The 14827-nt window shown below is 42.7% G+C and overlaps 1 protein-coding gene across 1 annotated transcript; it reads right to left on the bottom strand.

Annotated features, from left to right (window-relative positions):
• Positions 1-3379: 3379 nt before the first annotated feature.
• Positions 3380-8998, bottom strand: larp6a (La ribonucleoprotein 6, translational regulator a). Its single transcript, XM_051379813.1, has 3 exons — positions 8217-8998; positions 6160-6358; positions 3380-5316 (listed from the first exon to the last, which is right to left on the bottom strand). Exons 1-3 carry the CDS (start codon positions 8996-8998, stop codon positions 4219-4221), a joined length of 2079 nt encoding a protein of 692 aa, XP_051235773.1. The 3' UTR covers positions 3380-4218.
• Between the last annotated feature and the right edge of the window lie 5829 nt (positions 8999-14827).

The raw sequence follows: 14827 nt of genomic DNA, 5'->3' as shown, positions 1-14827 counted from the left end.
TCCTGAAAGCTAAAATATTTCAAATATCCATTTCTAAAATTCAGAAGAGCAGAAATTGAATGACTAATGTTGCCTTTCTTGTGATAAGTTGCAGCATTTTTCCATTCATTGTACAACCGTCCTGGATAAAACCCTGCTTATTTTTCTCTCTGAAGCTCAATGGATGCCTTACAACGAGGTCAGAGGTCAGCATCACCTCAATAGAGAGAACGTGTGCAGGACAGGTGCTTTGTTTCAAGAGGTCACAAGCTCCGGCTTGCAGCCTCTGATAGGAATTCAGAGCTCTGTTATTAGTTGAGGTCATTTTCACAGATGTCTGTGCTTTTTCTCACATTGAAGACAGTGAGTGGTGCCAGAAGCCTATGTTACCCATGAGCGTGTGACAGAAGGATGGGGTCAGGAGGGTAACAAGGGGAAGAGGAACACTCACTAAACTAGCACTATTTAAGGGCCTTTGAGCAAGGCACTGAGATGCCTGAGACAGTTTTTAAACGTGTTTAACAGTGAGTGAATTATACAGTTATTTCAGTAAATCAGTTTACAACAGCACTATTTATTTCAACAATTCATGTAGGTATAACTTCATGTTACATAATGTGAGGGGGTGAAAAAAGAAATCACGGGGGAAAAATCATTTCCTTTCAAGTAAGTTCTTATTTTTGTATCGACTTTTCCAATTGGCTGCTTTGCTGAGACTGTTGTAACTCCACCCTACTTCCAGTTCCTCAAATGTGACGCTGCCCACTCACTACAGCACCCTCCCACAGACTGATGCAAGTGTTTGTCATATACTCTGAGCTGAGGCGGAGACTTGAAATGCTAGACGACGTAAATTATTTTTTTCCCACCTTTTAGAAACCTGCAATTTAAATATTGACAGAAGGCTTTGTAGTCCACAGGATACTCCCTATGATTGTTGCTACTGACTGCCACAGCATAACCTCAGTGTGTCTGAATCATACTGTGTTATTATGTGTTAGGTTGCATTGCCTGTCTATTACCTGTCAGTGGGTTTAACATTTCATGCATGCTCAATGGATGTGTTTGTATATACATCTGTGTATATGCATGTAAATGTGAGTACACTCATTTATGGTACATGCATGATAAATAATATAATGATGGTAGAAAACTTTAGTATAACACAAAGCTGGAAGACTTTTTAACATGTAATCTGATCACCCCATCTTACTTATTATCTCTGGCAAGAATCAAGTCTAGAGTAAATAGCTAAATTACTGCACTAAATAACATTTTATTCATACATGAATGGCTACTGCCCAATTACAAATAATGGCTAGCGTGTTATTTACTTATGCTATTATCTCTCTTTATGATATTCTCATTTGCTGTGAGTATGAAACCATCCTTGACGGTAATTATATAGAACGTCGTCCTATGAGAATAATAGTTTCATTTTGAGGTACTTATCCCAAACACATTTTGGAATGAACAGTCTTTAAGAGTTGAGCCAACATATTGTCTGTCAAAGACAGACAGTATCACGACTTCCTAATTTTGAATTGCTAATCATGCAAAGAGAACAAAAGTTTATTCATCCGTCTGTTACGCAATCCCACTTAGTCCCATCGCAGCTCTGAATTTTGGAGCATCGGTTCTGACCCTCTGTATCCAACACTGCCTGACAGATTGTGTCCTCTCATTATGCTCACTCCTACAGGAGATATCATATCTAGCAACAAAAAGCGCATAAACAGACATGCTGTAACCACATGAATTCAAAAGTCTAGCCACTCTATACGTATCCAACTGTGTGCTCCTTTCTCTCACACTTCGACGGTTGCTAAGGAGCAATTTGAAACCACCTGAGGACATGACAGAAATTATAGTGCCCATAAAAAGTATTCACCACCCTTGGACCTTTTCATTTTGTTTTGTAACACAACATTGAATCATAATGGACTAATTAATTTTTTTGACACTAATCAGCCAAGAGGATCATTTCATGACAAAGTGGAAACAAAGCTCTACAATATGACCTAAATTCAAAATACATATTAAACAAAAAAGGATTAATTGTGAAAGAGCACTTTGCTATGAAATTTTAAATCAGGTTGGGGGGGGCTTTTGTTGTCTTTAATTAATAGTGACAGCTGAAGAGTGAGTGAAGAGGAAAGGGGGAGAGAGGGGGGGATGACACGCAGCGAAGGGCCTCAGGTCGGAGTCAAACCCATGGCCGCTGCAGCGAGGACTCAGCATTTGTACATGGGGGCCAGCTCTACCGGGTGAGCTTTCAGGATGTTTGTGATGATAAAGTTTGCGACAAAGCTATTGAAAAGTGACAATTTGTGGAAAGATACTACAAAGACTGACTATCCCTCAAAAGGCTGTCCTAAATGTATGTGTAAGAAGAGCATTGGTGAGCAGCCATCAAGAGGTCTATGAACACTGAAAGAGCCACAGGGTTGCCTGGCTGTGCAAGTGCTATAACTGGCTCACATTAGGATGACACAAAAAGTAAGATGGCCTTCAAAATGAGCTTTTTGTCCATCATACACCCTAAAGCCTATCTTTGATGATTGAAGAAAACTCACAGGAAAATCTGCTGCAGTCTGCAAGAGAACTCTGGGAGTTGATGCATTTTCCAGCAAGTCAACAACCCCAAACAAAGCCAAAACTAGACTGGAATGTACCTTTTTCAGAACAACAACGATGCAGTCCAATTCAAAACCTAAACCTCAAACCAATCACGAATCTGTGGCGAGTCTTGAAAATTGCTGTTCACTCGCAATCTGTGCAATTTGACAGAGCTGGGACGGTGGATGAATGGGGATGTCCAAATGTGTAAATGCAACACAGACCAGACAAAAAGGCACAAAGCTGTCACTGCTGTCTGAAAGGTGTCTACATGTTGACTGGAGGAGGTGAATACCTGAATTCAAATTGAATCATTTGTAAATTACTGTTGAGCTGTGTCAAAAAAGCCAAAGTACATCCACTTCATCCAACATTATGAAACTAAAATGTGAAGGATTCAAAGGGGTGCCATTTCTTGGCATTGCACATACCAAGACACAGGCAATGTGAATAAATTACTTGTGCAAATGGTCTGCTCCACCGGTTTGTCAATTTTATCTTCCTTGTGGAGGGTTGATATGGCTTATAATCCATCAACTCTCTTCCCATCTGTGCAATTCATTTAAAAAAAAAAAAAAAAAAAAAAAAAAAAAACACACACCAGAGTGCCAATTCTGCTTTCCAAGTCTGAAAAGCTTCTACAGTCTTGGCACAGCAACAATATCTCACTTAAATCTCGCTTACATATTGAAATTAGAAAAAACAGGATTGGATCATGGTTGTTTCAGACAATCACGAGTACCTCAAAATGTGTCACAAACAAAAGAGAAACTCAGGCCAATTGCAATTTTAGTGATTTATTTGTACAATAGGAATCGCACTGTACAAATACCCCAGCTCAGATGTAAGAGCATTTATCCTTCCTGACCTGATCCCTCAAACCTCACTGTGCGCTTAGACTGATGGAAACAGATATGCCAAGAAAAAGAAATTCAAAGCTAAAAAAATAAATAAAGCAGCTACCTGTCGAACAAATTAACACTTAAAAGGGCTAGAACACTCCCAACTAAGTGCCAAAGGAAATACTGAAATTAAAAAAGGCAAAATAAAAACTAAAAAAATATCATGTCCCAGTTTAACTGTCCAACCTTTATGGCAGTGGAGTGATTATGGCCTCAGCTTAAACAGCATGTAAAAATGGAACTCACAGTAGACAAATACAGAAAAGGCATATGGTGATATCTCTATCAAGTCCATGTGCCTATGCCACGTACACATTTATACAACATCCACAGACAATGTTGTGAGCTTTTACACACAAGACAGAGGACGCTTTTCAATAAAAAAAAGAAGAAAAAAAAAAGGAAGTGGAACTCCCTCTCCAACCCGCCCAATGTAGAACAAGTTTAGACAGCAATGGAGGTGACATGGTCCATTTCAAAAGGAATATCAATTTACATTCACTCAAATTTCCATTAGTAAATCACTAATGTTACCATGGTAACTCAAAACATCGTATAAAAATATAAACAAAGACTGAAAACTGATGCACTCAACAAAAATATATCTACACAGTCTCAAATGTGGGGTGGGGGCTGAGCGACATGGCCAAGAACTGCTCAAATTTCCAATCTATCTTTATTTCTGGGGGATAAGGAATGCATAAGGATGCTCCACATATCAAGTCTGAGTGGCGGCAGTCTTTCCCCGCTCACTAATAGTGACACAGTGAAAGCCCCGGGTTCCATCGGGACCCCGCGGCAGCCTCATTACGCCCGGCGGCAGGCCATCGGCATTCTGGATCTTTCTGCCCATCATCGGGCTGCCGACCGGACTGCTCTCCTGAGATGCCACCTGCTTGCGCCGCTGAACCCATGGGCTCCCTGAAGGAGTGAGGCTACTGTCTGAGGAGTAGTCTGCCCAGCGACGCCCAGCCTCAGGACTCAGTCTGCCCTCGCTGGCTAAGGGAGACTTATGAGAATGGGGAGACTTGCGCTGAGAACAGGGGCTGGCACGGGGGCTAGACCAGGGACTGTTACGCGGGGACATACCAGGACTTAGGTGATTGTTCTGGAAGCTGATGCCTGCAGTGGTGGGGCTGAGCTTATTGCAGGACTGGGACTTTCTGGCCAGCCTAGGGGACGTAGGGTTGCTCTCAGTGTCTGAGGAGCTGCAGGCCGAATCGTCCCCGTGATACTGAAGCTCTCGTACTCTACTGTTGAGCGAGCGACTTTTGCGCATGCCTCCCTCCTCACGCGGCCTTTCTTTGGGTACCTTCTTCTTGGGCGGCTTGGTGCCAATCAGGACTACTTTCAACCCCAACGAACTGGCCCCTCCATCCTCGCTCCCCACAGCTTCATTTGCTTTAACAGCAGCCTCCACCTCCTCAAACTCCACAATGGCACATTCCTCAGTGCCTAGCTGAGTGTAGCGGCCGCTCAGCCTCTTCAGGTCAGCCGGCAGGTCCTTCCCGGGTTTCAGGACTCTGACAGAGGCGATGGCGCCGTATGTTCCGAACGCTTTCAGCAACAGCTTCATCAGCTGCTCCTGCTGAGGGGCTCCTCCCTCGCTGCCGCCATTATCTTTAGTGAGAGCAGCCAGCTCTGGCCACCTCTGCAAATCACTTAACAGCAGCATGCGACTGGGCAACGACTCGCTGGCAAAGACTGGGACTGCAGATTTACGCCGCACCTTGCGCCCCTCATCGTTCAGCTCAAGTATCTTTGAGTGTCTCAGAGCATAAGCAGTCGTTCTCCAGTCGCGAGTCAAGTGTTTCACCTGCAAAGAGACAATGCTTGTGTTACATGGGTGGGATGTGAAGTGTTTTAAGAGGGCCATCTCATAACCATTAGGATCCCTGCAACAGCTTCTCTTTGTGAGTTATGAAGCTTCAGTTAAAATAACTGGTTAAACAATAACTTACATCTGTCAGCAGGATCAATAAGTAATGTGTACTGCCTTCCTTTCAGTCATACTTCCTGGATCAATATCTCTGTTGGCATTATAACCGATTCAGCACAGCCAAACATCCTGACTCTATTCATCACTGTAGAATTTGCTCATGTTTGAAATGCGTCACCTCAGTGTTATCAAGCTCATATTTGAATGCTTGTTTATATTAAAAAATGTGTGTGGGGAGTTAAATTACTTGTGGCATAAACAGATTAAAAAAAACAAACAACCCAAAAAAATCTGCATGCATGAGCCTAAAGAAGCACAAGCTGTTGTGAATCAGTGTGAGAATGTCATTGCATCTCCAACAGTGTTATGTTGACAGTAGAAACAGCCAGTCATTGCTATTCAATCCTCAATTTCTCAGCCTCAACGACATTGGGAATAAATAATGGCTCGGAGTTGATCATGGTTCCCATTTTAAAACTGGCTTGCCCTAACTTGATTTGTGCATTCTGGTCAGTCTTCCTATAATTCATGTAGATTATAGCTGGATGTTTTATTCCCATTTTCAGCACAGGAATATCAAAATATTAAAACATTAAAAGCACACAATGAACCATCACCAGTGGACTACTACTACTACTACTACTACTACTACTACTCCTCCTCCTCCTCCTCCTCCTCTATTTCCAGACCTTAACCCAAGTTCTTTGCAACAGTCGTTACCTTTTTGAATGAAGTGAGCAACTTGACGCTGACAAACCCGAGTTTGTTGCGTCTGACGTGTTTGAGCAGGAAGGCATCATGCTCCAGGTTCTCATCAGACAGGTAGTACTCGATCTGCGTGACCAACTTCTGGATGAGTTCTGGATCCGGGGGCTGCCAGCTCTCCTCCTCCAGCTCTCCTCCGCTGGTCCCGGCACCGCTATGTGTGGGAAGACAACATGCATCATGGTCAGCAGAGACTCGCCACTGAAACAGCAGTGTGCTTCATATCTTAAACTGCCAAAATTACAACTGTTACACATTTCACTTTCATTAATACAATAAGCCAGAGGCTTACAAGTTATTGGCAGGGATATGTCGTCATCCTGCCATTTCCCTCTGCAAATTTTCTTTTCCAAAGGAAAAACAAGCTGTGTATCCAGCCATAGTCACTATACCTCTGTGCCAGACCTCGACACCAGTGTCCCACTAATCCAAAAAACTGCCAAGACCTCTCCATCTGAAGGGCGCGGAGTCACAGGCTCTACCTCCTACACAGAATATGGTGGCTCACCACATCCACTTCACACAATTTACAGAAACTGGTACCAACACTGCATAGCTGAACCTTTTGGGCACTAGTTGATCTCAGTCAGACATCTGGCTGGTTGAGGCTGTGGAGCAGCAGAGTCAGGTAGCTTTGCGGATTAGAGTGAGGGTCTGAATGAAATTTTGTGGATGAGTCATCAACTCCTCCAGCCTCCTCCCCTCCTTCCCTCCCTCACACACCCTCAGTCAACAGCTTTCCAGCCGGCTGGCTGACCGCACAGCTGGCACGAGCCCACCGCTTCCCCAGGTCTTCAGATAAAGACCACCTCAGCTGAGCTTTTAGAAGAGAATACTGTCAATGTCAGCACACAGAGAGGGAGTTTAAATGTGTGGATTTAAGAAAATGCAGTGGATTTTAGGGATGTGGTGAAGTTCACTTTCAACTCACTATCAAGTAGTGCACTGCAAGTCTCTAAAGGAATGTTGCAGGGATATAAAAGGGTGAAAACAGCCACATGTACAGACACATACACAATCTGCCCTTATCAGCTCAAAGCATGCTTCTTATCAGATGTTTAGTGATCTTAAATATAGCCTACATCCTGCGTGTAAAAAACGTGCCACAAAGCGCCGGCCTGCACAGGTGTTAAAGACACCCCTAATGCCACAGAGGAGAGCCATTAGGGTGTGACCTGACAAGCACACTGAAACGCTTGGTACGGACAGAACGATTTATTTTCCCCTTTGGCCTTTCTGTCACTGACTCACCCTTTGCGCACGTAGGGAACTTATAGGCCAGAGGATAAAAATAGCAGACCATGACGCAGGGGAATTAGATTAAAGTGAAGGTGCCATCCTTTATCTTTCTCTCCCTTTCTCCCTCTCTCAGGTGTCTGGTTGTACAGCACTGGTGCTGCCTACAGGTGGTCAAACACTTCCCCGCCATCCCACCCAGGAGATAATAATAATCCCTAAAGTGTGTCTGTCTGTGGGGATTTACACTGCCAACTGTGAGCGTCCATTGTCCTCCTCGCTAACTGATGTCGGTTACTGCCTTTTGTCGATACACCTGTCGGAATTACAGATTTTATATATATATATATATATATATATATATATATATATATATATATATATATATATATATATTTGTACAGTATCTTTTAACACAGCTGGCATTCTTTCAGTGAAACAGAACAATCCAACAGCACCCACGCTGCTGCTCATGTGCTGGCAGTTCACCCACTGAAGTAACGAGCCAATACGTTACCAAATCCGACGCAGAAATAGACTAATGGGGTTACAATAACCTTGACAGCTTCATTCACCCTCCAGTCCAACCTTACTGAACCCAGGACACCTACCGTGGAGTGTGTGCTCACATTCATTCAGCAAAAAAAAAAAAAAAATTCAGAAAATAAAAGTCTGCCAATGCCAGGAATATCAGAGGATGGTGTAACTGGCTTATATTCAAAGTTTACAAACCCTGTTGTTACCACGATTAACCTAAAGTATCCAATAACTCAAACCTTGATTTGTCATGTCTTCCGATTTCGTCCTCACTACAGCTGCCTCCGAGGAAGTCAATATTATTGGATGACACTTCCTCTGGTTCCTCGTCCTCCGCCGCTTGAATGGCCACTGTTATCGTCACCGTCCCCATCTCCTGCGTGAGCTGATCCACGGTGATTACCTCATCGATGCCCCGCTCCGCTGACGCATCCGAGGCGCACTCCGCTGGGTTCGGACTGGGGATCCCCACGGACCCACTCATGTTCCTCAAATCAGCCAAGGTGCCTCCACCCGCTCCCCTGCCTCCCTCGGTCGTAGCAGCAGCAGCAGCGCCTCCCTGGAAGCTTTTAATCGCGCTCGACTCGAAGGCACAGACAGGATACGGGGTGCGTAAAGCTGCTCGACGTTTCTTCGGGCACCAGTGATGGCGGAGAAGGACCCAGGGGGCTCCGAAGACGCGCTCCACGGCTCGCCAGAGACCCCCGATCCAGATCCGACCCGATGGAGGGCCCTGAGGAGCAACGGGGCTTGTAGCAGCCGGCGAGACGCAGCCTGGACCTGGTGAGACCGACGGGCTGGAGCCTCGTTGGGCTTCTACTGCTGCTGCTGCTGCTGCTGCTACTGCTGCTACTTCCTCATATGTAAGAGGCTTTCTGCTTTTGAAACGAGCTCTGGGATTGGGCCGCGGCAGCGTCTCTTCGCAGTCATTCCCAACCCACAAGCAAAAGCTGACACAAAGCCAAGAGGGAGGCAAGAGGAAGGAGAGGCAGCGCATGAAGGCGTTCACTAAGGCGTGCATATTTCTCGGTCTCTTTTCACACAGATTTTGCACACAGAGTGAGTTGTCTTTTTCTGCGAAGACCCGAAAGTGCCGTTTACATGGCTCTAAGTAGGGGAGCAAATTCACGTGTTCCTCTCTAATTAGGAAACTGCCGTGCCAAGGACGACCCCTTCCCTAACCCTGCTAATTGGATAATATGCTTTCAGCGGCTGGTTGCACGCGTGAGGCAAGTGGGAGTGCATGTGCCGGAGGGAAGATGGAAGCATAGAAATGAATAGTAGACTGTTAGATTCATCGGGGTCAAATCAGAAATCGAAAACCATAAAACCATTGGTAGGGTATCGAAACTACGGTCCAAATGTCCAAATTCAGCCAGTCACCCCCCGCACACATGCACATCAAACATTTTCTTCAAATTCACATTTTATACATTCATTAAACTCTTCTATCATATTTTCTGTCCAGTTATTCTCTCTGCATGATTCCATGTGTTGTTTTAAAGCCTCCTTCACACTACTGAGAATGTGGATTTTAGTTTATAAAACTAAAATTTAAGAATATTTAGTCCAAGAAATATAAAAAATGTCCATTTAAAACTCACGTGTGTGTAACTGCAATATGTAAAGTCACCCTAAAGTCAGTAAAACTCAAAATTCCCACAAACAATACTGAGGACATGACCTAAGTGTCCTTAATGGTAGCTGCAGCCTTGCTCTAGGCCTATGGGACCAGTTAAACCTCACTGAACTGAAGTTTAAGTAGACTGATTATTATTTTGTCTAAGATATCCACTGGGACCTCCAAAAGGCGTTCAATTCCAGAATCATTGATGCTGATTTGTAGCACAAGAACATATGTAGGTGTTAAACTAAGCATTATTATTACGGTTATCTGAACATTTCACTGCAGGCTACACCTCAGGACCATTTTCGTCGGTTGTTGTTGGCCTCCATCCTAATAGCCCTGTAAATCACCCACACCAATGTTGTTGGCTCTTGCCTGCCCTGCATGAAATATCTTTACTCCTCCCCACTGGCAAGCCATGCTCACAGCTGGTGGGCAGTCTGACTCATTCTCTGCACCACATGCCATACAGCGCTCCAGTTTGTGTACAATGCAACATGGGGGGGAGAGAGAGACAATGACAGAGAGAGAGGGAGGAGGGGGGTAAGCAAGAGGTTGGCAACAAACAATTTGAAGCATTTAGTTTCTTATGGAGGATTCATTTTCTCACATCAAATGGAAGAGTCTGCCAGCAGGGTCATTTAAACTGTTCCCAATGCAAATAAACACGTTCCAAGAATTTTGTAGAAGCACGCCTCACGCCTTATTCTGTCTTATTTAATTGATTTCACAACAATTTCTAGGAAGTTCTTGAACCAAGAGAATTAAGATGAAAATGCTGAAGTGAAACTGAGACAAACAGTCACGGAAGTGACGTCAGGATGGCGCTGTAAGCACCTGTTAGTGGTGTTACTTGCCACTTCCTCTTTTAAGACTTGGTTGTCCCACGTTTATTGCCTTCTTCATTCCTCTTTAAAGCATCTCTCCACAAGGTGTACAAAAAAGATTTGTCTATTATTTTGTCCACCCTTATTTTGATGTCACTAAGTGTGGATGTGGAAGTATGTTCTGAATTATATTTAATATATATATCTATATATATTCAGTATAAGGAGTATAATATAATACAATACAGTTCAATAGCACCTAAAACTACTGCGGTATTCTCTTCTAATTCACACCATAACACAGCATGTTCATTTTTCATAATTACAGTTTTCCCACTTTTGGCACCTCCCGCACCAGCAACCCTCCAAGGAGAAGCTCTCTCCTAAGGATTCTTCTTTAGAGGACTTTTCCTTTTCCTTCCTGTTTTCCATTTCTCTTGTCCCTAATGTTCTTTCTAGGAGTTTTTCTTAAGGCACAAGTAGGGCTTGGGCTGCAGGTGTGGACCCTTAAAGGTCCAGTGTGTAACATTTAAGAGGCTTTTATTGGCAGAAATGGAATATCATATTCATAAATATGTTTTCATTAGTGTATGGCATGTTAACACGACAGACTAAGATGTGAATGTGGAATGAAAACTGCTCTCAGCATGGTAGTATCCTGATTTGAGCATGTTAGCATACTGATGTTGGCATTTAGTTCAGCCTCACAGAGTAGCTGAAGACTCTTAGTCGTGTTTCTCGCTGTAAAACGCACTAGTTTAATGTGACATCAGTAATTATGTAACATCTACATAATCCAACGGACCCAGCCACCATCACTCATTATGAACGAAGCCTGGGGAATGTACAGCACATGCAGTTCCCATTGAGGTAAAAATTCTTCCTGTAAGATAGAGTTCCATTGTTAAACCTGCCATGCTACTTGCATAGTTGCAGTAGTTGTTGATGTAAGCAGGAGATACAATAGTTAACAATGGAGGAGATTTGCTGAGGCCCAGGGTGCGAATTTTTAAATTCTTGAAATCACTGAAAACAATAGTTGCTTTTTTCCACTCCTCTCCTTGTCCCTTCAAAGCTTGATATTATTGATACAATGTGACATGGCAGATGGAGGGGCCTTGGCAACCAATCTGTTTTCCCCTTCCTGTCATGTTTGAGGAATACTGCAAAAAATGGGGGATGGTTGTAACCCTGTGAGGAAATGCTGGCAACCCCCCTCTCTTGCAGCCATCGCAGCTAACAGAGCGCACTTTAGTGAATTTGTAATTAGCGTAGATATAATCAGTTTTCAACTAAAGGGAGAGCTTGCATTAATGTGATCAAAATAAAAATAGATGTAAAGCAACAAACAAACAGATTTTCTTTGTCTTGCTGATATTGTGTTTCCTGTAAACACAGGTTGATACTGGCTTGGTTATCTAACAAATCATGTAAACTCTAGGTTACTGGGGAAGTGGGTCCTGTGAGCTCTACAATAAAACTATAACCTGAACCTGTTATTGTTTGCGTGTGAACGTACTGAATGTCACACTTAACAGCCATCCTGGTTTCTCCTAGTCGCAGTCTTGGGTGTTGCATAAATAATGAACTGAAGCTTGAAATCATTAACCCAGAGCTGTCAAGTAATCTATTTTTCCCTCTGACTGAATGGCATAAATCTTTTCAGCTCCTCTGGATAAACAAAAATAAAAATGCTTGATAAATGGATTGACTGACAGGAGTACACACACACACACACGCACACACGCACACACACACACACACACACACAATCACTGCCAGATGGCAGAGAGCAGCAGATCTATGTACATCACCCTCTACCTCTTTTTTTAACATGAATATGTTTACAAATAATGTCTCTGTTTCTACAGCTACATGTCCTCTGTCGATCAAGGCGGAGGTCATGCTGTGCTGCTGCCAGTAAATCAGCTCTGCTGGTACAATTAGACCATGTTTATTTTTATATTTCTTATGATTGAAAAAAAGCTAATGTTTATATTTTTTCTAACAACCAACGGTATATATCACTTAATGTTATGGTTTATAAACTCAGACTGTCCAATTATAAGAACAAATTACATCGATTTACCCTCCTGCATGTATCCATCCCTCTGCTGACAGACTCTTGAGACCACTGGGTCTAACTTTAAGAAAAAAAAAATTATAATGTGTTAAATGTCACACTTTGACCTCGGTTAAAGAGCAAACTTTTAAAGGGTCTTCATAAGGGCAGAGGATGGTCATATTATAACGAAGATACAATTATGAATAAATACCACTAGGCTAAGGTGACAAATGCAGGAGCAACACATTTTATTGGCTCTGTGTCTGTGTTTCTTCTGGGAATCATGTATGATAGATCTAGCACAGCTACATATAGATCAATCTATACACAACTAGAATTTACATTGTCCTTTTTCAATATGGCCTGTCATACAAACTGTTGATATTTGCCTCCCATAATATGTGTCAGCCTGTGCTTCATGAATAGATTCTGACAGGCAGTGTGTGGGATGTCCCTTTGATGAATCTGGACTTGTGTTCTCTCTGAGCAACCGCTTATTACTGCCAGAGTAAAAAGGCTGAAAATACACAACACAATCTATTTGATCACATTTGGTGTTCTGTGGTGTTACTGACTGAGATTAAATGGGTAGTCACCAGGGTTATATTGTAAATAGAGCACCAAACCTGTGGCTAAAGACAGGGTCCAAAATGTTTTCCATCCATAACATGACAAAGCATTGACACGTTTTAGTTTACAGCAACATAACAGTTCATAATTCTTTTCCCACAGTGAACATTTGATTTGTCTAACACGGGTGTAATCCTGAATGATCACAATGCCATTTATTTACACCTGTGCTTTTGCTGCTCTCACAAGTCAAAATGTTCAGGAGAAAGGTCTAATTATTGTTTTTTACACATAAATCTCCAGACACATACATTTATAAATCATAATAATGTACAAACTGTGAAAAGTGTTGGTCTGTAATCTAACATTTATAAAGGAGATGTCTGGATTAACCCAAAATGCACCAAGATGCTCGGTCAGGTCGATGTTGAGATATAATGTACAGGGGGGTAATTGCAGGGATGAATCAGCATAAGATAATTCCAAGATATCTGAGAAATGCAAGTGACTCACTGCCATGGCTTACTGACACGCCTAACTGGAACAGAGCCATCATTAGTGTTATTTGTTGCACCTGTGCCTTTTCCTGAAATGACAAATATCCATTGTGAGAGAGGTCTATTTTCAGTGTGCTTGTGGTGATTATCATAGCAATCTCTGTCCCCGACATTACATCCATTTTATCTGGGGCACAGAAAAGGAGCAGAGAACAAGTCAAAATGAAATGTTCACAGGTGCAGCTACACAATTACTTTTAAAGTGGTTCATTTTAATTATGTTTAGAAAATTATGATGGGAAAACATGCATGCATGCAAAACTATTATGGGCAATTTCTACAAATCTCTACAAATACAGTACTTTATACAGCTTACGTCAGTGTTTTATGGTGTTGCCTACCAGTAGTTGGTCACAGTGGCCTTTGTATATTAAGATGTTTTGTCTTTACCATACTGACGTGATCAGGATTAGGATTTTCTGAGGATAATGTTGCTGAACAGAACAACACTACAACAATACTCTAAGTCGGATTAATTTCCTTCTAAATGTGATATGATTACTCTAGTTCAGCTGTGTTGCTGGAAAAAGCTGACTGCACCTACATCTCAAAGGTCTATGTGACTGACCACAGCAGGGGCAAGTGTTTACTTAGGCTAACTGTGTACATCAGGGCATTTGTTTTTCTGCTGCATTTACTCTGCAGTAGGTGTATTCTGGGAGGGCATGTGTGATTGGCTGATCCTGATGAACCTTGACCTGAGAATAACCTCCAGTGTGATGTACAATGACAACAAGGTTTAAGGCTTTATAAATATGGCCAGCTTAACCTGACAGGGAGGCCTGGTGTTAATATGAGCTGAGGGCCCCTACTGACCCCCTGTCCTGCCTGCTCTCTGTACATTATGTATGTACACTGTCACGTACAGTCCACACAGCAGACTACATATGGAAGCTTAGAGAGCCAGAAAACAACCAGTGCTCCCTTTTCGGGGACTTATAATATTTTGTGTTAATTAGATTAAAGGTAAATATAAGATCAGATAAAAATATTCGGAATATACACGATGTAAACACAATCTTTCAAATCTAGATTGTAACACAAGTCGCTTCTACACGGCAGAGAGAATATAAGTTAAGTGATAACTGATTAAATTGCATACCAAAACGAGCTCAAAGGTAGCAAAACAACTCATTTCAGGACTAGTTTCCCCACGGAGTGCTTTTTAGTGACACGGGAAGTGAGCGTTACCAGGCAACGCGGC

This window comes from Dicentrarchus labrax, unplaced genomic scaffold (assembly GCF_905237075.1).
Source record: "Dicentrarchus labrax unplaced genomic scaffold, dlabrax2021, whole genome shotgun sequence".
NCBI classification, from domain to species: domain Eukaryota; kingdom Metazoa; phylum Chordata; class Actinopteri; family Moronidae; genus Dicentrarchus; species Dicentrarchus labrax.
This window is presented reverse-complemented; position numbering and strand designations above follow the sequence as displayed.